Here is a 15,989-nt window from a genome sequence, read left to right as displayed (position 1 = left end):
TGTTCAACAGTTTTTTCATGCGGTCAAAGTTTGTAAATTGTTTCACTTTGTTGTAAAAATAGACGCAATTAAGTTATAATAACATATATCGTACAAAAGTAGATTGTGATTTTTTTGCCATTTTCTCGTATTACGATCATAGATTTTAACATTTTTTTACTTGTATTCAATTTTTTTACGATTGTCCCTTCAACATTATGTGGATTGGTTTTTCACGCCAGAAAGTGAGATATATGCGCATTAAAAAAAGTCATGGATTTTTTTTTTATTCAGCTATGAATCCGATTATTATTTGAAAAGGGATAGTAGACCTGTACAGTAGCCTCATGGACAGCTCGTCGACCCCTATGCCTTTTCATATTGTGCGTCATTCGCCTCAGTCGTTAATGTAGTTTTGCCCTTTGTGGGTGTTTTTAACAAATAGTTATTTATTATGCAATAAGATAAAATGTCCAGTAGTATTTTGAATGATTCAGAAAATAATTTTGAAACGTTTTTTCAACAGGAAAAAATCCAAAGTTGACCATAAACTTAAAGATTGGTTAATTGTGCCACAATCCTGTATGTAGCGCCTCAGTGGCGTGGTCGGTATGGTCTTGGCCTGCCACCTCGATGGCCATGAGTTCGATTCTCGGGCTTTCCACTGAAGGGTCAGAGATGTGTATTTCTGGTGATGGCAGTTCACTCTCGACGTGGGCCGGAAGTCACGTAAAGCTGTAGGTCCTGTTGCGGAATAACCACTGGTTCTATGCAACGTAAAAATACCTTACAAACAAAATGCCGAATAATAAATACGATGTTAAGGCAAAGTAAAACGAAATCTGGGCGCCTCAGCGGCGTGGTTGGTTTGGTGTTTGCTTCTCACCTTGTTGGTCGGCGGTCGATTCTCGGCCATTCCATTGAGGAGTGAGATATGTGTATTTCTGGTGATAGAAGTTCACTCTCGACGTGGTTCGGAAGTCACGTAAAGCCGTTGGTCCCGTTGCTGAATAACCACTGGTTCCATGCAACGTAAAAACACCATACAAACAAATAAAACGAAATCTGAACAACAATGACTTCCGGGCATTGTAAACTCACCTGTATTGGCGATAGCTTTGGGTAGATTGAGCACTCCTGCCCCTGCCATTTCCCCAACCAGGAACATGGCGCCCATCATCATACTGAGGCCCTTGTGGGCGCGACCCTCCGTCCCATTTTCTGAGGCTGTCCATTCGTTGGCTGATTCGGCAGAGGCCGCTGGGCTCTCGGCGTCTCCACTGCGAAGGAAGAGAGAGAGAGAGAAAAAAAAAATAAAAAGAATTAGGTGAAGATACTGACAATTGCCTTCATTATGTGATGTGGGTTTGTTTCATGGTGGAATGTGGTCGTAGAGTATTTCATATACATATGAAGTATGCATTTACATTTATGGTTATATCTTTATGTATGTATCTAGTCAGAATAGCATGGTTATATTCACATTTCTTATAGTTCCTGAATATTTACTGAATTTGTAAAATATTAGGACAAGCAGATGTAAACATGACACTGACAACAGACATCAGTATAGATGATGAAACAGTATTGTTGTGCTATAAATATTGTCATGACATTATCCCTTGTAGCTACCTTTTCTTTTTGTTTAATATTTGCATGCAGATAAGGTATAGTATATAAAGTCACACGAGGGCGATATATAAGGTATAGCAACGAAGAGAGAGGGGGGGAGAGAAAGTTAGTAAACACAAGATGAAGGAGGGTAGAGTCCTGAAGTTTCTTAAAGTTGTGATACCTTGGGCAGCATGAGTTTATTTTTCAAGATATCGTGGTTAGTTTTAAGTGGAATGATGTCGGTGAACCTAAGATATGAAGCTGTGAGATCAAATTTTGTGTGTGAATAGATCGTCGAGTCAAAGACTAAATTGAAAGGAAAATGTTTAGGCCAAGAGGAGGCTCACCATAGAGAAATAAGTTGAAAAACGACAAACTTTACGAGAGCAGAATTCTTTCATATGGATGATAAAATTAATTGTTCACGTGTGCTGATTAAGCTTCAGTGATTATAAGTTAATCGTGACCTTAGTAATCGAAACATTTGATAAGTGTCAAGTAAATCGGTAACAGTTCAGGAGAAAGAAAATGGGAAATCTGATAATTCAAGGTAAAGAAAATGGGAAACCTGACTCTCCTTCATAACCAATTCTGACGAAATCACGAAAGCAAAATCCGAGTCAGTCCCTCGGTTAGAAGTTTGAGAGGAGGGTGTTTGACACTGAAGGTGACGGATTGGAAAGTTTCTGTATTTATCTTTGTCCTGGAATATGTTGAGGGAAGGGAAGGATGAAAGTGAAGTCGAGAGCCCCAATGGACAATTCTCTCCCAGTAGGTCAATTGAGAGGAATGACTTAAATAGTGGCAGAGTGCTTTTATTGTAAGGAATACAGAAGCGTAAGTTGTTAGCAGTTATATTTTCGTAGACCATCGTGCTCGTCAAGAAAGACATATATAATGTACAAATGGCAACAGGTAATTCGGGAAAATAAAAACATCCTTTGTTTTATGGAACAACACTGGGACCTAAAGTTACTGATGTCAAGGTTTGCTATCTCGTTCATGTTTACTAAAGTTTCAGTCGCTACTTAGCTCTCTCTCTCTCTCTCTCTCTCTCTCTCTCTCTCTCTCTCTCTCTCTCTGTGAAAAGAAAGAATAGGAGATTGTGGTTTTATTTATACATATAAAAAATAATAATAGTAGAGCAGAAGATAAGAGAGGCAATTCGAAAAGCTATTAGATATGCTACTAGAATACAACATTCAACAAATAAATCAACTGCCAACAAGAAAGGAAAATACTTTAGACCTAGTATTTGTGAACGAGGTGAATTATGTTAAAGAAATAATAGTTTATAATGCGAGTATTTCAGACCATAATGTCATAGAATTAACAGTCCATTCCAAATCAAGTGAAAACGGAGATAAGCAATAAATGAAAAAGTGGGAAGGATATGGAAAATACAACTTCTACAGTAAAAATATAAAATGATCAGAAATAAATGAAGAATTAAACAAAGATTGGGATAACATTTTCGTAAGTGATGATATAAAGGTAAATACGGAGATATTATATAAAATATTAGAGAAAATAGTGGATAAATATATAACGAAGAAGAAAAGTAAACATCAGTCATGCATACCAAGAGACAGAAGGATCTTGTTCCAGAAAATCAGAAAGTGGAAAAAAGGTCTTGCAAAAGAAAAGAATGCATGGAAAGTGATCGAACTAAAAAGTAAGATAGAAAATGCAGAACAAAAGATTATACAATCAAAAGAAAATGAAAAACGGGACTTGGAAGAAAAAACCCTAGTAAATATCAAGCAAAACCCCAAACTATTGTACTCTAGTGCGAAAAAGATGAATAAAAGAATAGAAATAGTTCCCTCTAAGAATTGAAGGGAGATTAATGAATGAAAAAAGGAAATGTGCAACATATTGGCAGAACGTTATAAGAGAGAATTCACCCCTAAAATTGATAATGAAGGTAATGATATAGAAGTAAGGGATGAAAATAGTGAATATTTAGCAGACATAGATAATAATGAAGCTGATATTGTGCAGGCTATTAATGAAATTAAAAAATGGAGCTGCAGCTAGGCCTGATGGTATCCCTGCTAATAATGCAAAGCCCCTTGCATTATTATTAAGACAAAGTGTAGATACAGGCAAGATTTATGATGAGCACAAATTAGCATATATTACCCCTACTTTCAAAAGTGGATCAAGACTAGAGGCAAGTAATCATAGGCCTGTGAGTCTAACATCACGTATTATGAAAGTGTATGAAAGGGTAATGAAAAAAATATTATGAAACATTTAATAAAAAATAATTTGTTTAATATAGGACGACATGGTTTTGTACCCAGAAAAAGTACACAAACCCAACTGTTAGTCCACCGTGAGAACATATACAAAAATATGAAAAGCGGAAATGAAACAGATGTGGTTTATCTAGATTTTGCAAAAGCTTTTGACACGGTAGATCATAATATATTAGCGAAGAAATTAGAAAACATAATATAGTGGATAAAGTAGGAAGATGGTTAAAAGAATTTTTACACAACAGAAAACAGATAGTTATTGCAAACGATGAGAAATCGGATGAAGCCAAGGTAATATCCGGTGTGCCACAAGGTACGGTGTTAGCTGCATTACTGTTTGTTATTATGATTGCTGACATAGACAGTAATGTTAAGGACTCGGTAGTGAGTAGTTTCGCCGATGACACAAGAATAAGTAGATAAATTACTAGTGATGAAGATAGGAACGCGCTACAAAGAGACCTTAACAAAGTATATGATTGGGCAGAGGTAAATAGGATGGTATTTAACTGATAAATTTGAATCAATAAACTATGAACACAGAGAAGGAAAGCTTTATGCATATAGGGGACCTAATAATGAGACAATCACAAATAAGGAAGCAGTTGAAGACCTTGGTGTGATGTTGAATAGGAACATGTTATGCAATGATCAAATAGCAATTCTTTTGGCAAAATGTAAAGCAAAAATGGGAATGTTGTTACGGCACTTCAAAACAAGAAAAGCTGAACACATGATTATGCTTTATAAAACATATGTTCGTAGTCCACTTGAATATTGCAATATGATATGGTACCCACACTATCAAAAGGATATTGCACAAATAGAGAGTGTACAAAGGTCCTTTACAGCTAGAATAGAAGAAGTTAAGGATCTTGACTACTGGGAAAGACTACAATCCTTAAATTTATATAGTCTAGAAAGGAGAAGAGAATGCTACATGATAATTCAGGCATGGAAACAGATAGAAGAAATTGCCGAAAACATCATGAAGCTAAAAATATCAGAAAGAGCAAGCAGAGGTAGATTAATAGTGCCCAAAACCATACCAGGAAAAATAAGGAAAGCACACAGGACATTAATCCACTACGCACCAGCATCGACAATAAAGCGTCTATTCAATGCGTTGCCAACTCATCTGAGGAATATATCAGGAGTGAGCGTAGATGTGTTCAAGAATAAGCTCGACAAATATCTATGCTGCATCCCAGACCATCCAAGATTGGAAGACGCAAGATATACTGGAAGATGCATTAGCAACTCTCTGGTAGACATTAGAGGTGCCTCAGACTGAGGGACCTGGGGCAACGCAAACAAGATGTAAGGTCTGTAAGATAAGGTCTCTCTCTCTCTCTCTCTCTCTCTCTCTCTCTCTCTCTCTCTCATCCCAGATGTTTGTATATGTGTATAAGTCACTCTTATCCCTATCATCGAACGACCTATTTTAGATTACCTGACCCTCTGGTATCAAGCTGAGAGGATTGCAACCATTCTTGGAATTAATTCTCAGTTATTCTGTACAACATCTCAGTGGCACGATGAATTAAGCCATATTATGGCAAATGCGAAGCTCCCACTTGGTTATTACAGCCGGCAACCTCCTTTGTATATAGTTAGGGTTAAATTATAGTAAGAGGTAGTATGTATCGGGACGTTATGAACTATATGGATTACGCAAGAATCTGGCATTTTGAATTGTTTTATGCATAATCAGTGAAAATGCCTAGAAGAGAGAACTTTTTATGCCAGTCTCAGACCGTCCTTAGCGACGAGTCGGAAAATCGTCTCCAGGGTTACGTAAAGCAAATTTGCTTTTGGTGGCCCCTGCGTTATCAGAAAGTGCTGACGTCTCGGGTGCTTGAAACCGGTGCATTACATTTGTGCGCATTGCCCCTATAACTGAACTCTAAAATCATTACCATTGCGTGCATCTTTCCATTACTATTGCGCGCATGCATTTTCAGGGTATTCCAGTAATCTCTGTTGTCGAACCCATTCCGAAGAGAACGTTAGTTCTATTTTTCCCATAGCTCTTAACCTTTAGAAGTGAATGAATTTCAATGGATGTTGAGGAGTTTTATTCTATTTAACTTTTTTTTCTATACTTTGCAAGGTTTTTTTCATGTCAATGCTGTGAACTGTCATAATATTCGAAAGTGTTCGTTATCGTATCATAACCATATGGAGTAGGGCAGTTTGATAAGAAATCACTGAAAGAATAAAGGGGAAAAGAGGCGCGCAATTGTGATAAATTTCAGCGCGCAATCGTAACACTTAATCCCTAAATGCGCGCAAATGTTATTAATACGCCTTTGGAACTCACCCTGAATTCTTACGTTGGTCACGTCTGGCAACTGCACTGTCTTTGCCTATGGTGTGTTTGTCTCTAGGAAATTGAATTTTAAATCTGAGGACACTTAGCTGATGATCACGCATGTGTAGTGTTCGGTTATGATCATTTCTTTGTCAATTCTGTTTGCTACTTCACTTTTGTATTCCTTACCTTGTTTTGTTAGTTTTGCTTTCTTAAATTCAATTTTTTAATAAATATTTTTTTTCACTTGATCAGGAAAAACTCCGCAGCTTGCTATACATCATATATAGATTATTTAAGTCAAAGGGAGCTAATTCTGAGTTAACTAGTATTTTAATACTACTTTCTCCAAGTTATAAACCACGACCTAAAGTTTCCGAAGCAATTGAAAAGTTTACCGAAATTACCAAGACTTAGCGAAGCGAGAAGCCTCCTGTTCAAAATAGAATCCATGAATTTTATTATGTTTGTTTATATCGTTAATTGCGTGTTTTTTTAATAGCGATTTTTGGTTGTAACAGATAAATTTACATCTCCACCCCCTACTTCTCACGTGCTATGTAAAATTAATTGCTCACGTGTGCTGGTTAAGCTTCAGTGATTATAAGTTAATCCATGACCTTGGAAATCGGAACTTTAGATTAGTGTCAAGTAAATCGAAAACAATTCAGGAGAGAAAATGGGAAACCTGATAATTCAAGGTAAAGAAAACGGGAAACTTGACTCTCCTTCATAACCACAACTGACAAAAGCAAAATCCCTCGGTTGGAAGTTTGAGAGGAGGCTGTTTGACACTGAAGGTGATGGATTGGAAAGTTTCTGTATTTATCTTTGTCCTGGGAATATGTTGGGGGAAGGGAGGCAGCTGTATTTCTTAAAATGATTGCCTATAACAGACCAGGGATTCAACTGTTGCAATCAGAGGGAGTGTTTATAGAGAGTGGAAAGTATGGACAATTCTGAACTAGAAACAAGAGTTCAACCCAGAATGTAGGTCTAGATTATTTTAATCCTCCCTTTCCCTATCATTGTAATATCTTATTAAGTAGTAAATGTAGCGCTAAGTAAATCAAACTTTCGTCTTTTACCAAGGGAAGTGAAAGAAGGAAATTGCAGTTTATTGGCAACATAAGGAAGAGCTCCTATAAAAAAATTGTAAATGAAAAATCAGAACATCTCGAAAATACCGTTCGAACGCTTATAATCACTTATATTTAAATTATCAGCAAACAAATATGAATATTAAAACTGGTTTTACCTTTCTCCGTAATGCCGTAATTTCACATAACTCATCCCTGTCGACAGGATCAGCTTCCGAAATGGATCCAGGAAGAATTCAGACCAGGTGATAAATAATCGGGGATAAATTTACATCATTCTCCATTCTTTCGAGAGTAAGGTTGATGAATTGCGTCGTCCATTATAAGGATTTTGAATTTTTATGATGGTTGAAAGATTTATTCTGCCGCGAAGGAATTAGGAAGAATTTCGTTGTCGGTGTTTTTCTTACGTCAACCTTCTAAGTGGGATTGTTCTGTTTCTCGTTTCGATTTTGTGAATAGTATGGTAAAGTAATTTTGTAAAGTTTTATGTATATATATATATATATATTCATATATATGGAAGATCCTAAAAAGGTCTGAAAAATGTGTTTCGCGTTGAGTTAGAATTACATGAATTTTGGGATAGGATATTTATGGTTTATGTATTAGAATGAAAATGTAAAAAGTAAGTAATGTTCACGTTAAACAGTACAGAAAAATTAATTATAATAAAATATAGCGTATTTATTTTAATTTTCGTTGGTGAAACAAGGCTCTATTTGACCATAGATTTTCGCATGTAGTTTACATTAAAAAATTAGACATATAATGTTTACAACTTATGTGTTGGGGGGGAAAAAAAGCATGGATGCATCCTGAGTAAGCTGGAGGTCGGATCACACCTTATTTCACCTGTGATAATGTGATATTAAGATAATATATATATATATAATATATATATATAATACTTATATATTATATATATATACATATATATATATAGTAATATATATATAGTATACTATATATTATATAGTATATATATATAGGTATATAATATATTGAGATATATATAATAGTATATCACATTATCATATATAATATCTTAATATAATATATATATATATATCTATATAGTATACTATAGATATCTAGATATTATATAATCCTTATATGTTATATATATAATATCACATTATCATATTAAGTAGATAGATATATAATATGTTATTATATAGATATATGAATATCTATATATATATAGATATATATATTATATATATATATTATAATTATTATCTACTTATATCATTATATATAGTATATATATATATATATATAATATCACATTATCATATACTATTATATGTATATATATCTATATATAATTTATATTATATTATATATATAATATATTAGATATATATTATATATATCCTATATATATTATCCATATCATAGATTATATATTATAAAATTATATTAATATATATATATATAGATATATATATTATTAATATATATATATAGTATATATCATATATATATATAATATATATATATATTATATATATAATATCACTTATCATGATATATATATATAGTTAATATATATATAATATATATATATATTATATATATTATATAGTATATATATGATATTATATATATATATATATATATATTATATAATATTATATATATATTGTATGTGTATGGGTGTGTTTGAATAGAGAGAGAGAGAGCGCATGTATACTTATATGTATTATCTTGCAGATATTCTCATTTAACTATCTCTGACTACGATTTTGCCATGCCTCTCTCTCCCCCACTTATCAGGAACTCTGCCGTCATAAATATCCCGAATTTGAACCGTCCTTCTCATTTCCTCTCCACTTTCCCTTTCATTTCCCTGTGAAAGAAGGACCTTCGCGAAATGAGCTAAAACGGGTACGAAGGCTTAGATAATCGCTTTCATCGGAATAAAATGAATTCTTTCGTTCCTATTCCCTCTCGCTATCTTAGATGTATTATACCATCTTATCTCGAGGGGGTCCTCTGGCGATGCGATTCAATTGACGCGGAAGAAAGAGAATTCTTCGTCGGGACTGAATTCAGTTTGAGTCGAATGGAAGGCTCGGGGTCAGGTTTCCTTTGCAATTTATTGTCCGTTCTTGTTCATTGTTCTTCTTGTTTGTCTCCAGGCTGAAAGCAGTTTAGCCATTTCGACATATTTCTCGTGACTGCTTCAGACGGACACTTGCACCAAGGCTTTTGCCGTAGCTCAAGATAATGTGTGGAAGTTAACGAGGCTACAGACCTTGAGATATATTTCCATCAGTCCAAAAGTATTATTGTGTCAGTGGTGGATCTGGAAGTCGGATAAAACTCGCTGGTATGAAAGGTGTGAAACCTTGCCGGGTAAGTTATTATAATTGTTACACTGCGAAGTGTTGAGAAGAAATTCTTTCGAATCCTGTTTGCTTCTTAATAGTAGCAATCCGTGAGAAATATAATTGAAAAATTATCAGCAATGTTAACTTTTTTTTTTTTAAGATTGGAAACGAACATCAGGTCTGATTGTTATTAAAAGAAAAATAATGTGTATATCAGCAGTAAAGGCATCACTGACCATTATATTTATAAAAAAGAAAAAACCTTTGGCGTCTCAATTTTTAAAATATTCAGTTCAACTAAATCGAAAAAAAATTGTCGACACTAACCTTGGTAATCGCTACATTAGATTATGATGTCAAGTAAATCGGTAACAATTCAGGATAAAGGAAATTGGAAACTATAATTTAGAGTATAGACAACGGGAAACCAGACTCGCCTACATCACCAATTCTGACAAAAGCAAATGACCCGAGTCAGTTTGAGAGGAGGCTTTTTGACACTGATGGTGATGGATTGGAAAGTTTCTGTATTTGTCTTTGTCCTGGAATATGTTGAGCGAGGGAGGCAGTTGTATTTCTTAAAATGATCGCCTATAACAGACCAGGGATTCAACCGTAGCAGTCAAAGGGAGTGCTTATGGAGGGTGGAAAGTGTGGATAATTTAGTCTCAAGTTCGGGTAACATTTGTTGTGAAAATAAGCACAGCTTCTTCTTCAAGTCTGGTTCTGGTTTTATTTTTGTTTTTCTGATTTAGAACTATTTCGTTTGATAAGTAAATTTGATTCTTAGGTTTTGCTTCTTATCATGCCGAGAATTATCAAATACTTTGTGCCTTACATAAAGCTTATATTAATTTACTCTGCCTCATGCTACTTCCCTTCCATAATATCTGACGTGTTTCTAATCTCTCATAATGCCTGCTGGAAATAAAATCCAAAGAAAACTATTTAACGGATGAACAAAGTAGCTTGAAGAATTTTTTCTTCGTAATACCGAGCTTGACGGTTCTAATTGATAAGTAATTTTACAATCGGTTTATGTCTGTACATATTTTTATTGTGGTTCTATTAAGAAATTAAGTATAGCTGTTATTAATCGCTCCCAGATTTATGAATGTAGAGAATGTAAAGATTATCGAAAGAGGCCGTAAATGAAGAGCGAGAAATCCTTCAAAGACAACTGGCTCGTTTTAATTACAGTGGAGAGAAACAAAAAGTCGGAAATTAACACTTAACAAAAGGACAAACTGTCATTTGGATTAGAGAAATCGATAGCAGTGGGATGGTGTGCTCATAGTGAGACTTTTGATGAAAATCATTTATAATTAGTGGTGTTTCCAGTTTCAAAAAAAAATAAAAAATAAATGTCCGTAGAATTTTCATTAGACGCCTAAACCCCGTATGATTGGCAATCCTTGATATCGTAAACAAGTGCAGATGATAGATATTAATGGGTCTTAGTGATTAATGCCAGATGAAGAACCACTATGAGGCAGTAACCATCACACTCAATAGGCTCGTAAGGGTCTCGATGTGTAGAACATTCAGAACAATGATTGGAATGGCTAGAATGTGATTCACAATCAGTCTGGAATGTGATAGCTGAAAGTCACTCTAAATAGGGTCTATATGTTGCAGAAGCATTTTCGTTTTTTTTTTTTTTTTTTTTTTTTTTTTTTTGTCAAAAATGTTACTTCCTCTGTAGTGAAGATAAATACGAAAATAATATTTATCTGCCCACTATTCTTATACAGTGGACATTCATCTGTAATTCAAGTTATATAAACGTAACTTATTTTTTTATTTTAGCTACAGAAAGGGGCTTACGATGCACCTGGCTTTTTCCAAGTTATCTTTCCTGAATCCAAAATTTCCTTCATTTTTGCTTCCATATTATTCTTATAGACTTTTAACTCTTCACTTTTAAAATATCAAAGAACTGATGTGTACTTCCCTCTTTTCGGCGCAACGTGTATCCAAATATTTATTTCCTATTTGTAACACATCGTCTAGAACTCCGTTTAATTATCGCATTGAAAAAACGTTTTCGTTGACAAATTGTTCTTCAAAACTAATTAAAGGACTTGTAGGTGATAACTATTTCCATACACACACACACACACACACACACACACACACACACACACACACACACACACATATATATATATATATATATATATATATATATGAATAACTTGATCACGAAGTATATAAAACGTGATGCTATGTATAAATAAAGGTTTTTTTGCCACGAAGGAAAAAAAATGAAAAAACGAGTTGGCCGAGTACTTTCGGTCCTATTCGGACCCTTTACTGAGGCATACTGATTTTACAAAGAACACCATAGTCAAAAGAAGGCTTAATATACAAACTGACACTACCAAATTAGCCATAAGGGCGATTTTCACTCTACAGAGAGGAGGAGGAGTCATAGGCTAGCCACACCTTGAAGGATACCCGCGGTAAACAAGTGATTCTTCCAGAAAAACAGTACATTTTGAAAACAACACGGATCATATACAATTTAATATCAGGAATTTTTACACAAATTTTCCCAACAAAAATTATTATTAATGAAAAGACGAAAGAAAATATAAATATAGTAAGGAAATATTAACCCTTCATTATAGTATATATATATATATTATATATATATATATATATATATATATGTCTTACACATTAAATTGGGTAATACACCTAAATATACAATATTTGATATATATACTATAATATTATATATATAATAATATAATAGGAAGCTATATTATATAGTCCGATCCGGATTTCAATAGTATTTATGACATATAATTAAACCCCTCATAATATTTTAAATTTCCATTTATTTATTTAATTTATTTATATTTCCAGACTATTGTTTGTGTCGTAAATAATCCAAATTCATCTCGTATTTTTTCCTTCTAAACTCTCCTCCCGTTCCCCTTACCACCGCCAAAACCCAAACCAGAAGCTCGAACACATGATCTGAGGTAATGTGCTGGGGGAGAACTTAGAAGATATTCCCGTGTGACATTAATGATGATGAATTGTTTGGCTATCTGTATTAATCATCGTTTTCCATTTAATGCTTCGGGAAAATTTCCTAGCGGTTGAGGCATCATCTGCAATGCACTCCATTCGTCTTTATTAGCAACACCTGAGAAAGTATTTATTTTCGAAAAGCCATCATGACTGTGCACTGAAAATTCGCCATACAGAATCTTTTCGAGAATGCTGGATAAGTAAGTGATTCCAGCTTCAAATCCAGATCACATTTCCAGATTTACTCCGGTCACAGATTTCTCATAGATAAGACTTCTTTATTCCATGCGTTTTTATTTTCCTGAAGGAAGTCCATGGGGAACGACGTCAAATTTTTTTTTTTCAATCAGGATTTTGGGGGTTGGTTTGGAGGGCTTTATTCGTTGGATGGTTTTTATGCCTCTTGAGAGAACGTTTTCGTGTCGAAAGTGTGTTTTTATTTTCTACAGAGGTGAAGGTCGTCAAAGTACAGTGTAGTGGCAGTGTTTCTAATTCCAGTGTATTCCCTTCAAAATACAGAGAAGAATAAATGGGGAGTCGAAATACAGAGAAGAATAATTGGAGAATTGAAGTACAGAGAAGGATAATCGGAGAGTCGAAATAATTAGAAGAGTAACTGGAGAATCGAAATACAGAATTCTTCGAATAACCGGCGAACACTTTAAAATTCTTAAAAATTGCTTAAGCTTTTCTGATGGCTATTCACTAATATTTTGTTTAACTGATATTTAGCCTTAGGATTAAGTAACTTAGGTTTTGAAAGAATTGGTTTTTTAGCATTATGAAAACAGTTATATAGTCAAACTACTGGATGAATGGATAATTGCTGATCAGGGAGCACTTGTACTCAACTGGAAGTCATATATAAAAACATGGGTTCAGGATTGTTTTTTTTTTTTTTTTTTTTTTTTTTTTTTTTTTTGGGGGGGGGTGGGGGGTGGGGGGGGGGGGAAGATGCGAGGCTGCTGCTGTGACACAAGATGGGGGTCTGGAATCTTCGTTTAGCATCAAGGTTTTATATATATGTTGCCTGTTTGGAAATTCTCTTGAGTCTGGATTTTGAATTATATGAACAATCACTGCAACAGTGTAATTGACTGTGGTTTAATCAAATCACTATGTGCAATGAATCTGATACACGTTATCGTGGATACAGTGTAGCCACGGAAATAATCTCAAATGGTCTCCCTCCTCATTTTTGTCTGCTCGAAAGTTTACTCGTGATCGTAAACTTCCTAACAGTTAATGGCAGGGACTTGACATCTTCATGACAACGGACAAGAAACCATTTACCCATTCATGATAAAGGTGTAGAGATATTTCCCGGGAGGCCGAGAACATCGTTTGAACACTGTTTCGTAAATCAAGTTCCCCTCTTCGGGGTACAAGCTGGAAGTTTTAGGGAGAAAATATTACAATTTTTTCGTCGTTTAAGAAAAAAATAAAGGGGGAAGTTAGAGTGTAAGGTCAAGAGTCGCCCTTGTAAATTATAAATTACCAAATGTTGCTGAAACTTTCATGGTCATTTAGTCTGGTGGCAGAGGCATGATACGTCTCGGAAGCCGGTGAAGAAGGGTTACACAGCGGCGTACCACAACCTTTAATCAAAGTGTTATTGAATTTCCAAGGGAAATGGTAAAGTGGGAAAGTAATGACGTCAGACGGAAGTGGTATTTGAAACTTTTTAAAAAACACAACTGATTAACATGAAAGCCGGCTGTTGTTATGAAGGCATTGTATTATTGAATAAGGTTAACCTTTTTTTCAGACTACTATCTAGAATTTGTTTTATTAAATGAAATGATCCTATTTTCAGATTACTATCTACAAAGTATTTTCTTAAATAAAATTATACCCTTTTAGATGACTACGAAGAGCAGTGGTTCTCAACCGTTTTCACTCCATTCCCCCCTTCGTGAATTCTCAACACTCGTGTGGCTCCCCTTCATTTTTCTCCCAAATCCCACCCCGCCAAAAAAGGTAAAAAAAAAAAAAAAAAAAAATAAAATAAAATGTTGATGAAGAGAACACACTTGCTTTATTACGAAGTTTACAGTCATAATTATCTTATATTTGATTGATTTCTGTGATATGTTTAACTTATATCATTAGACTACAAAAGACTAGCGGACAATAGCAGATTTAAATTTGGTTGGGAAAAAGTTTTTTTTTTTTTTTTTTTATTCAGATTCCTAACATTATTTAGAAATGTATAATTTGCAACAGCCCACCATGGCCCTCCTAAATTCTTTCCACGGCCCCCTTGGGGGCCATGGTCCCCAGGTTGAGAACCACTGACCTAGAGGATCGACAAATGTAAAGTACGGAATCCAGCCAGGCTCTACCATAACTTCTCGTTACTAAATCCAAAACAGACGGTAGTTGCAACTTTTTTCGTACTGCCACAGTTATAACTCTTTCCTGTCAACAGGATCAGTCCCGGAAGTAAAGCCGGTTTAGATCAGATGAAAAAAAGGATTACGAAGGAATTTGCGTCTTTGTCTTTTCTGTTGATAGAAAAGCTGAGAAATGTTCGGGATCCTGAGTCCTGTATTTACAAACCCAGTGAAGGATTTATGTAGGAAGGACTCGGAGTTTTTTTTTAACTTCCTCCCCTCTGTCCTGAAATGTTTTCTCGATTTCATTCCTTTTTTTTTTTGCTTCTTCTTCTTCTAGCTCTTACCGATAATTTATTCATGGGATTTCTTCTTTTTTGTCAGGAACTTTGGTCGTAATGCAGTTGCTGAGTTTTAGCCTCCCGTTTATTTATTTGCCTATTTGTTTATTTGTTTCTTTTTACTTTTTTTTTATTTGCGATATAATTTTCCTGACAAAAGAAAACGAAAGAGATGGCTGCAAGTGCAATCATCACTTCTGTCGTGTCATGAAATCACGAATTTTATCACGACCATTGTCTCTCAAAAACGATTTGAACTTTAGAACTAGCTGTTGCACCCAGACACCTAAAGAGTTCATAGTTTGAACGAACTACTAAATCCTGTATAGTCAAAATTAACTTTAAACATGGATTTCACTCCGTAAGCTTTGAATTGTTTTCTGTACGAAATCGCCTGAATATTGATAGATTGTATAGTTCGAATTTTGACAAGGTCACTTTGCTCTCCATAAATGAACGGAATCCTGGAAGTCGGGAGACTCAGTGTCCCAAAGGGCAGCTTCGGAGTTTGGGTGAAATTAATCCTCCCTCAGTTACAGCTGAACTGCAGACTTGAATTTCATGCTTTAGACGCCGAACCTTTGATTGTTGGGAAGTCGCTGAATAATTTACAGCATTACCTGTTCCTGACAGCACCAGATTTGATACTGTTTGTGA

At 34.7% G+C, this 15,989-nt stretch overlaps 1 protein-coding gene across 2 annotated transcripts in view; it reads right to left on the bottom strand.

The window, feature by feature from the left end:
* LOC135217704 (uncharacterized) overlaps window positions 1–15,989 on the bottom strand; it is a 64,966-nt gene that overhangs the window by 31,974 nt on the left and 17,003 nt on the right. For both annotated transcript variants that reach the window (XM_064253689.1, XM_064253690.1), the window contains exon 3: window positions 1,081–1,259. In XM_064253689.1, the coding sequence (XP_064109759.1) occupies window positions 1,081–1,259 (179 nt within the window). The remainder of the gene's footprint in view (window positions 1–1,080; window positions 1,260–15,989) is intronic.

Source organism: Macrobrachium nipponense, chromosome 7 (genome assembly GCF_015104395.2).
Source record: "Macrobrachium nipponense isolate FS-2020 chromosome 7, ASM1510439v2, whole genome shotgun sequence".
NCBI lineage: Eukaryota > Metazoa > Arthropoda > Malacostraca > Decapoda > Palaemonidae > Macrobrachium > Macrobrachium nipponense.
Note: the sequence above shows the minus strand (reverse complement) of the source record. Positions and strands in the feature narration are given on the sequence as shown.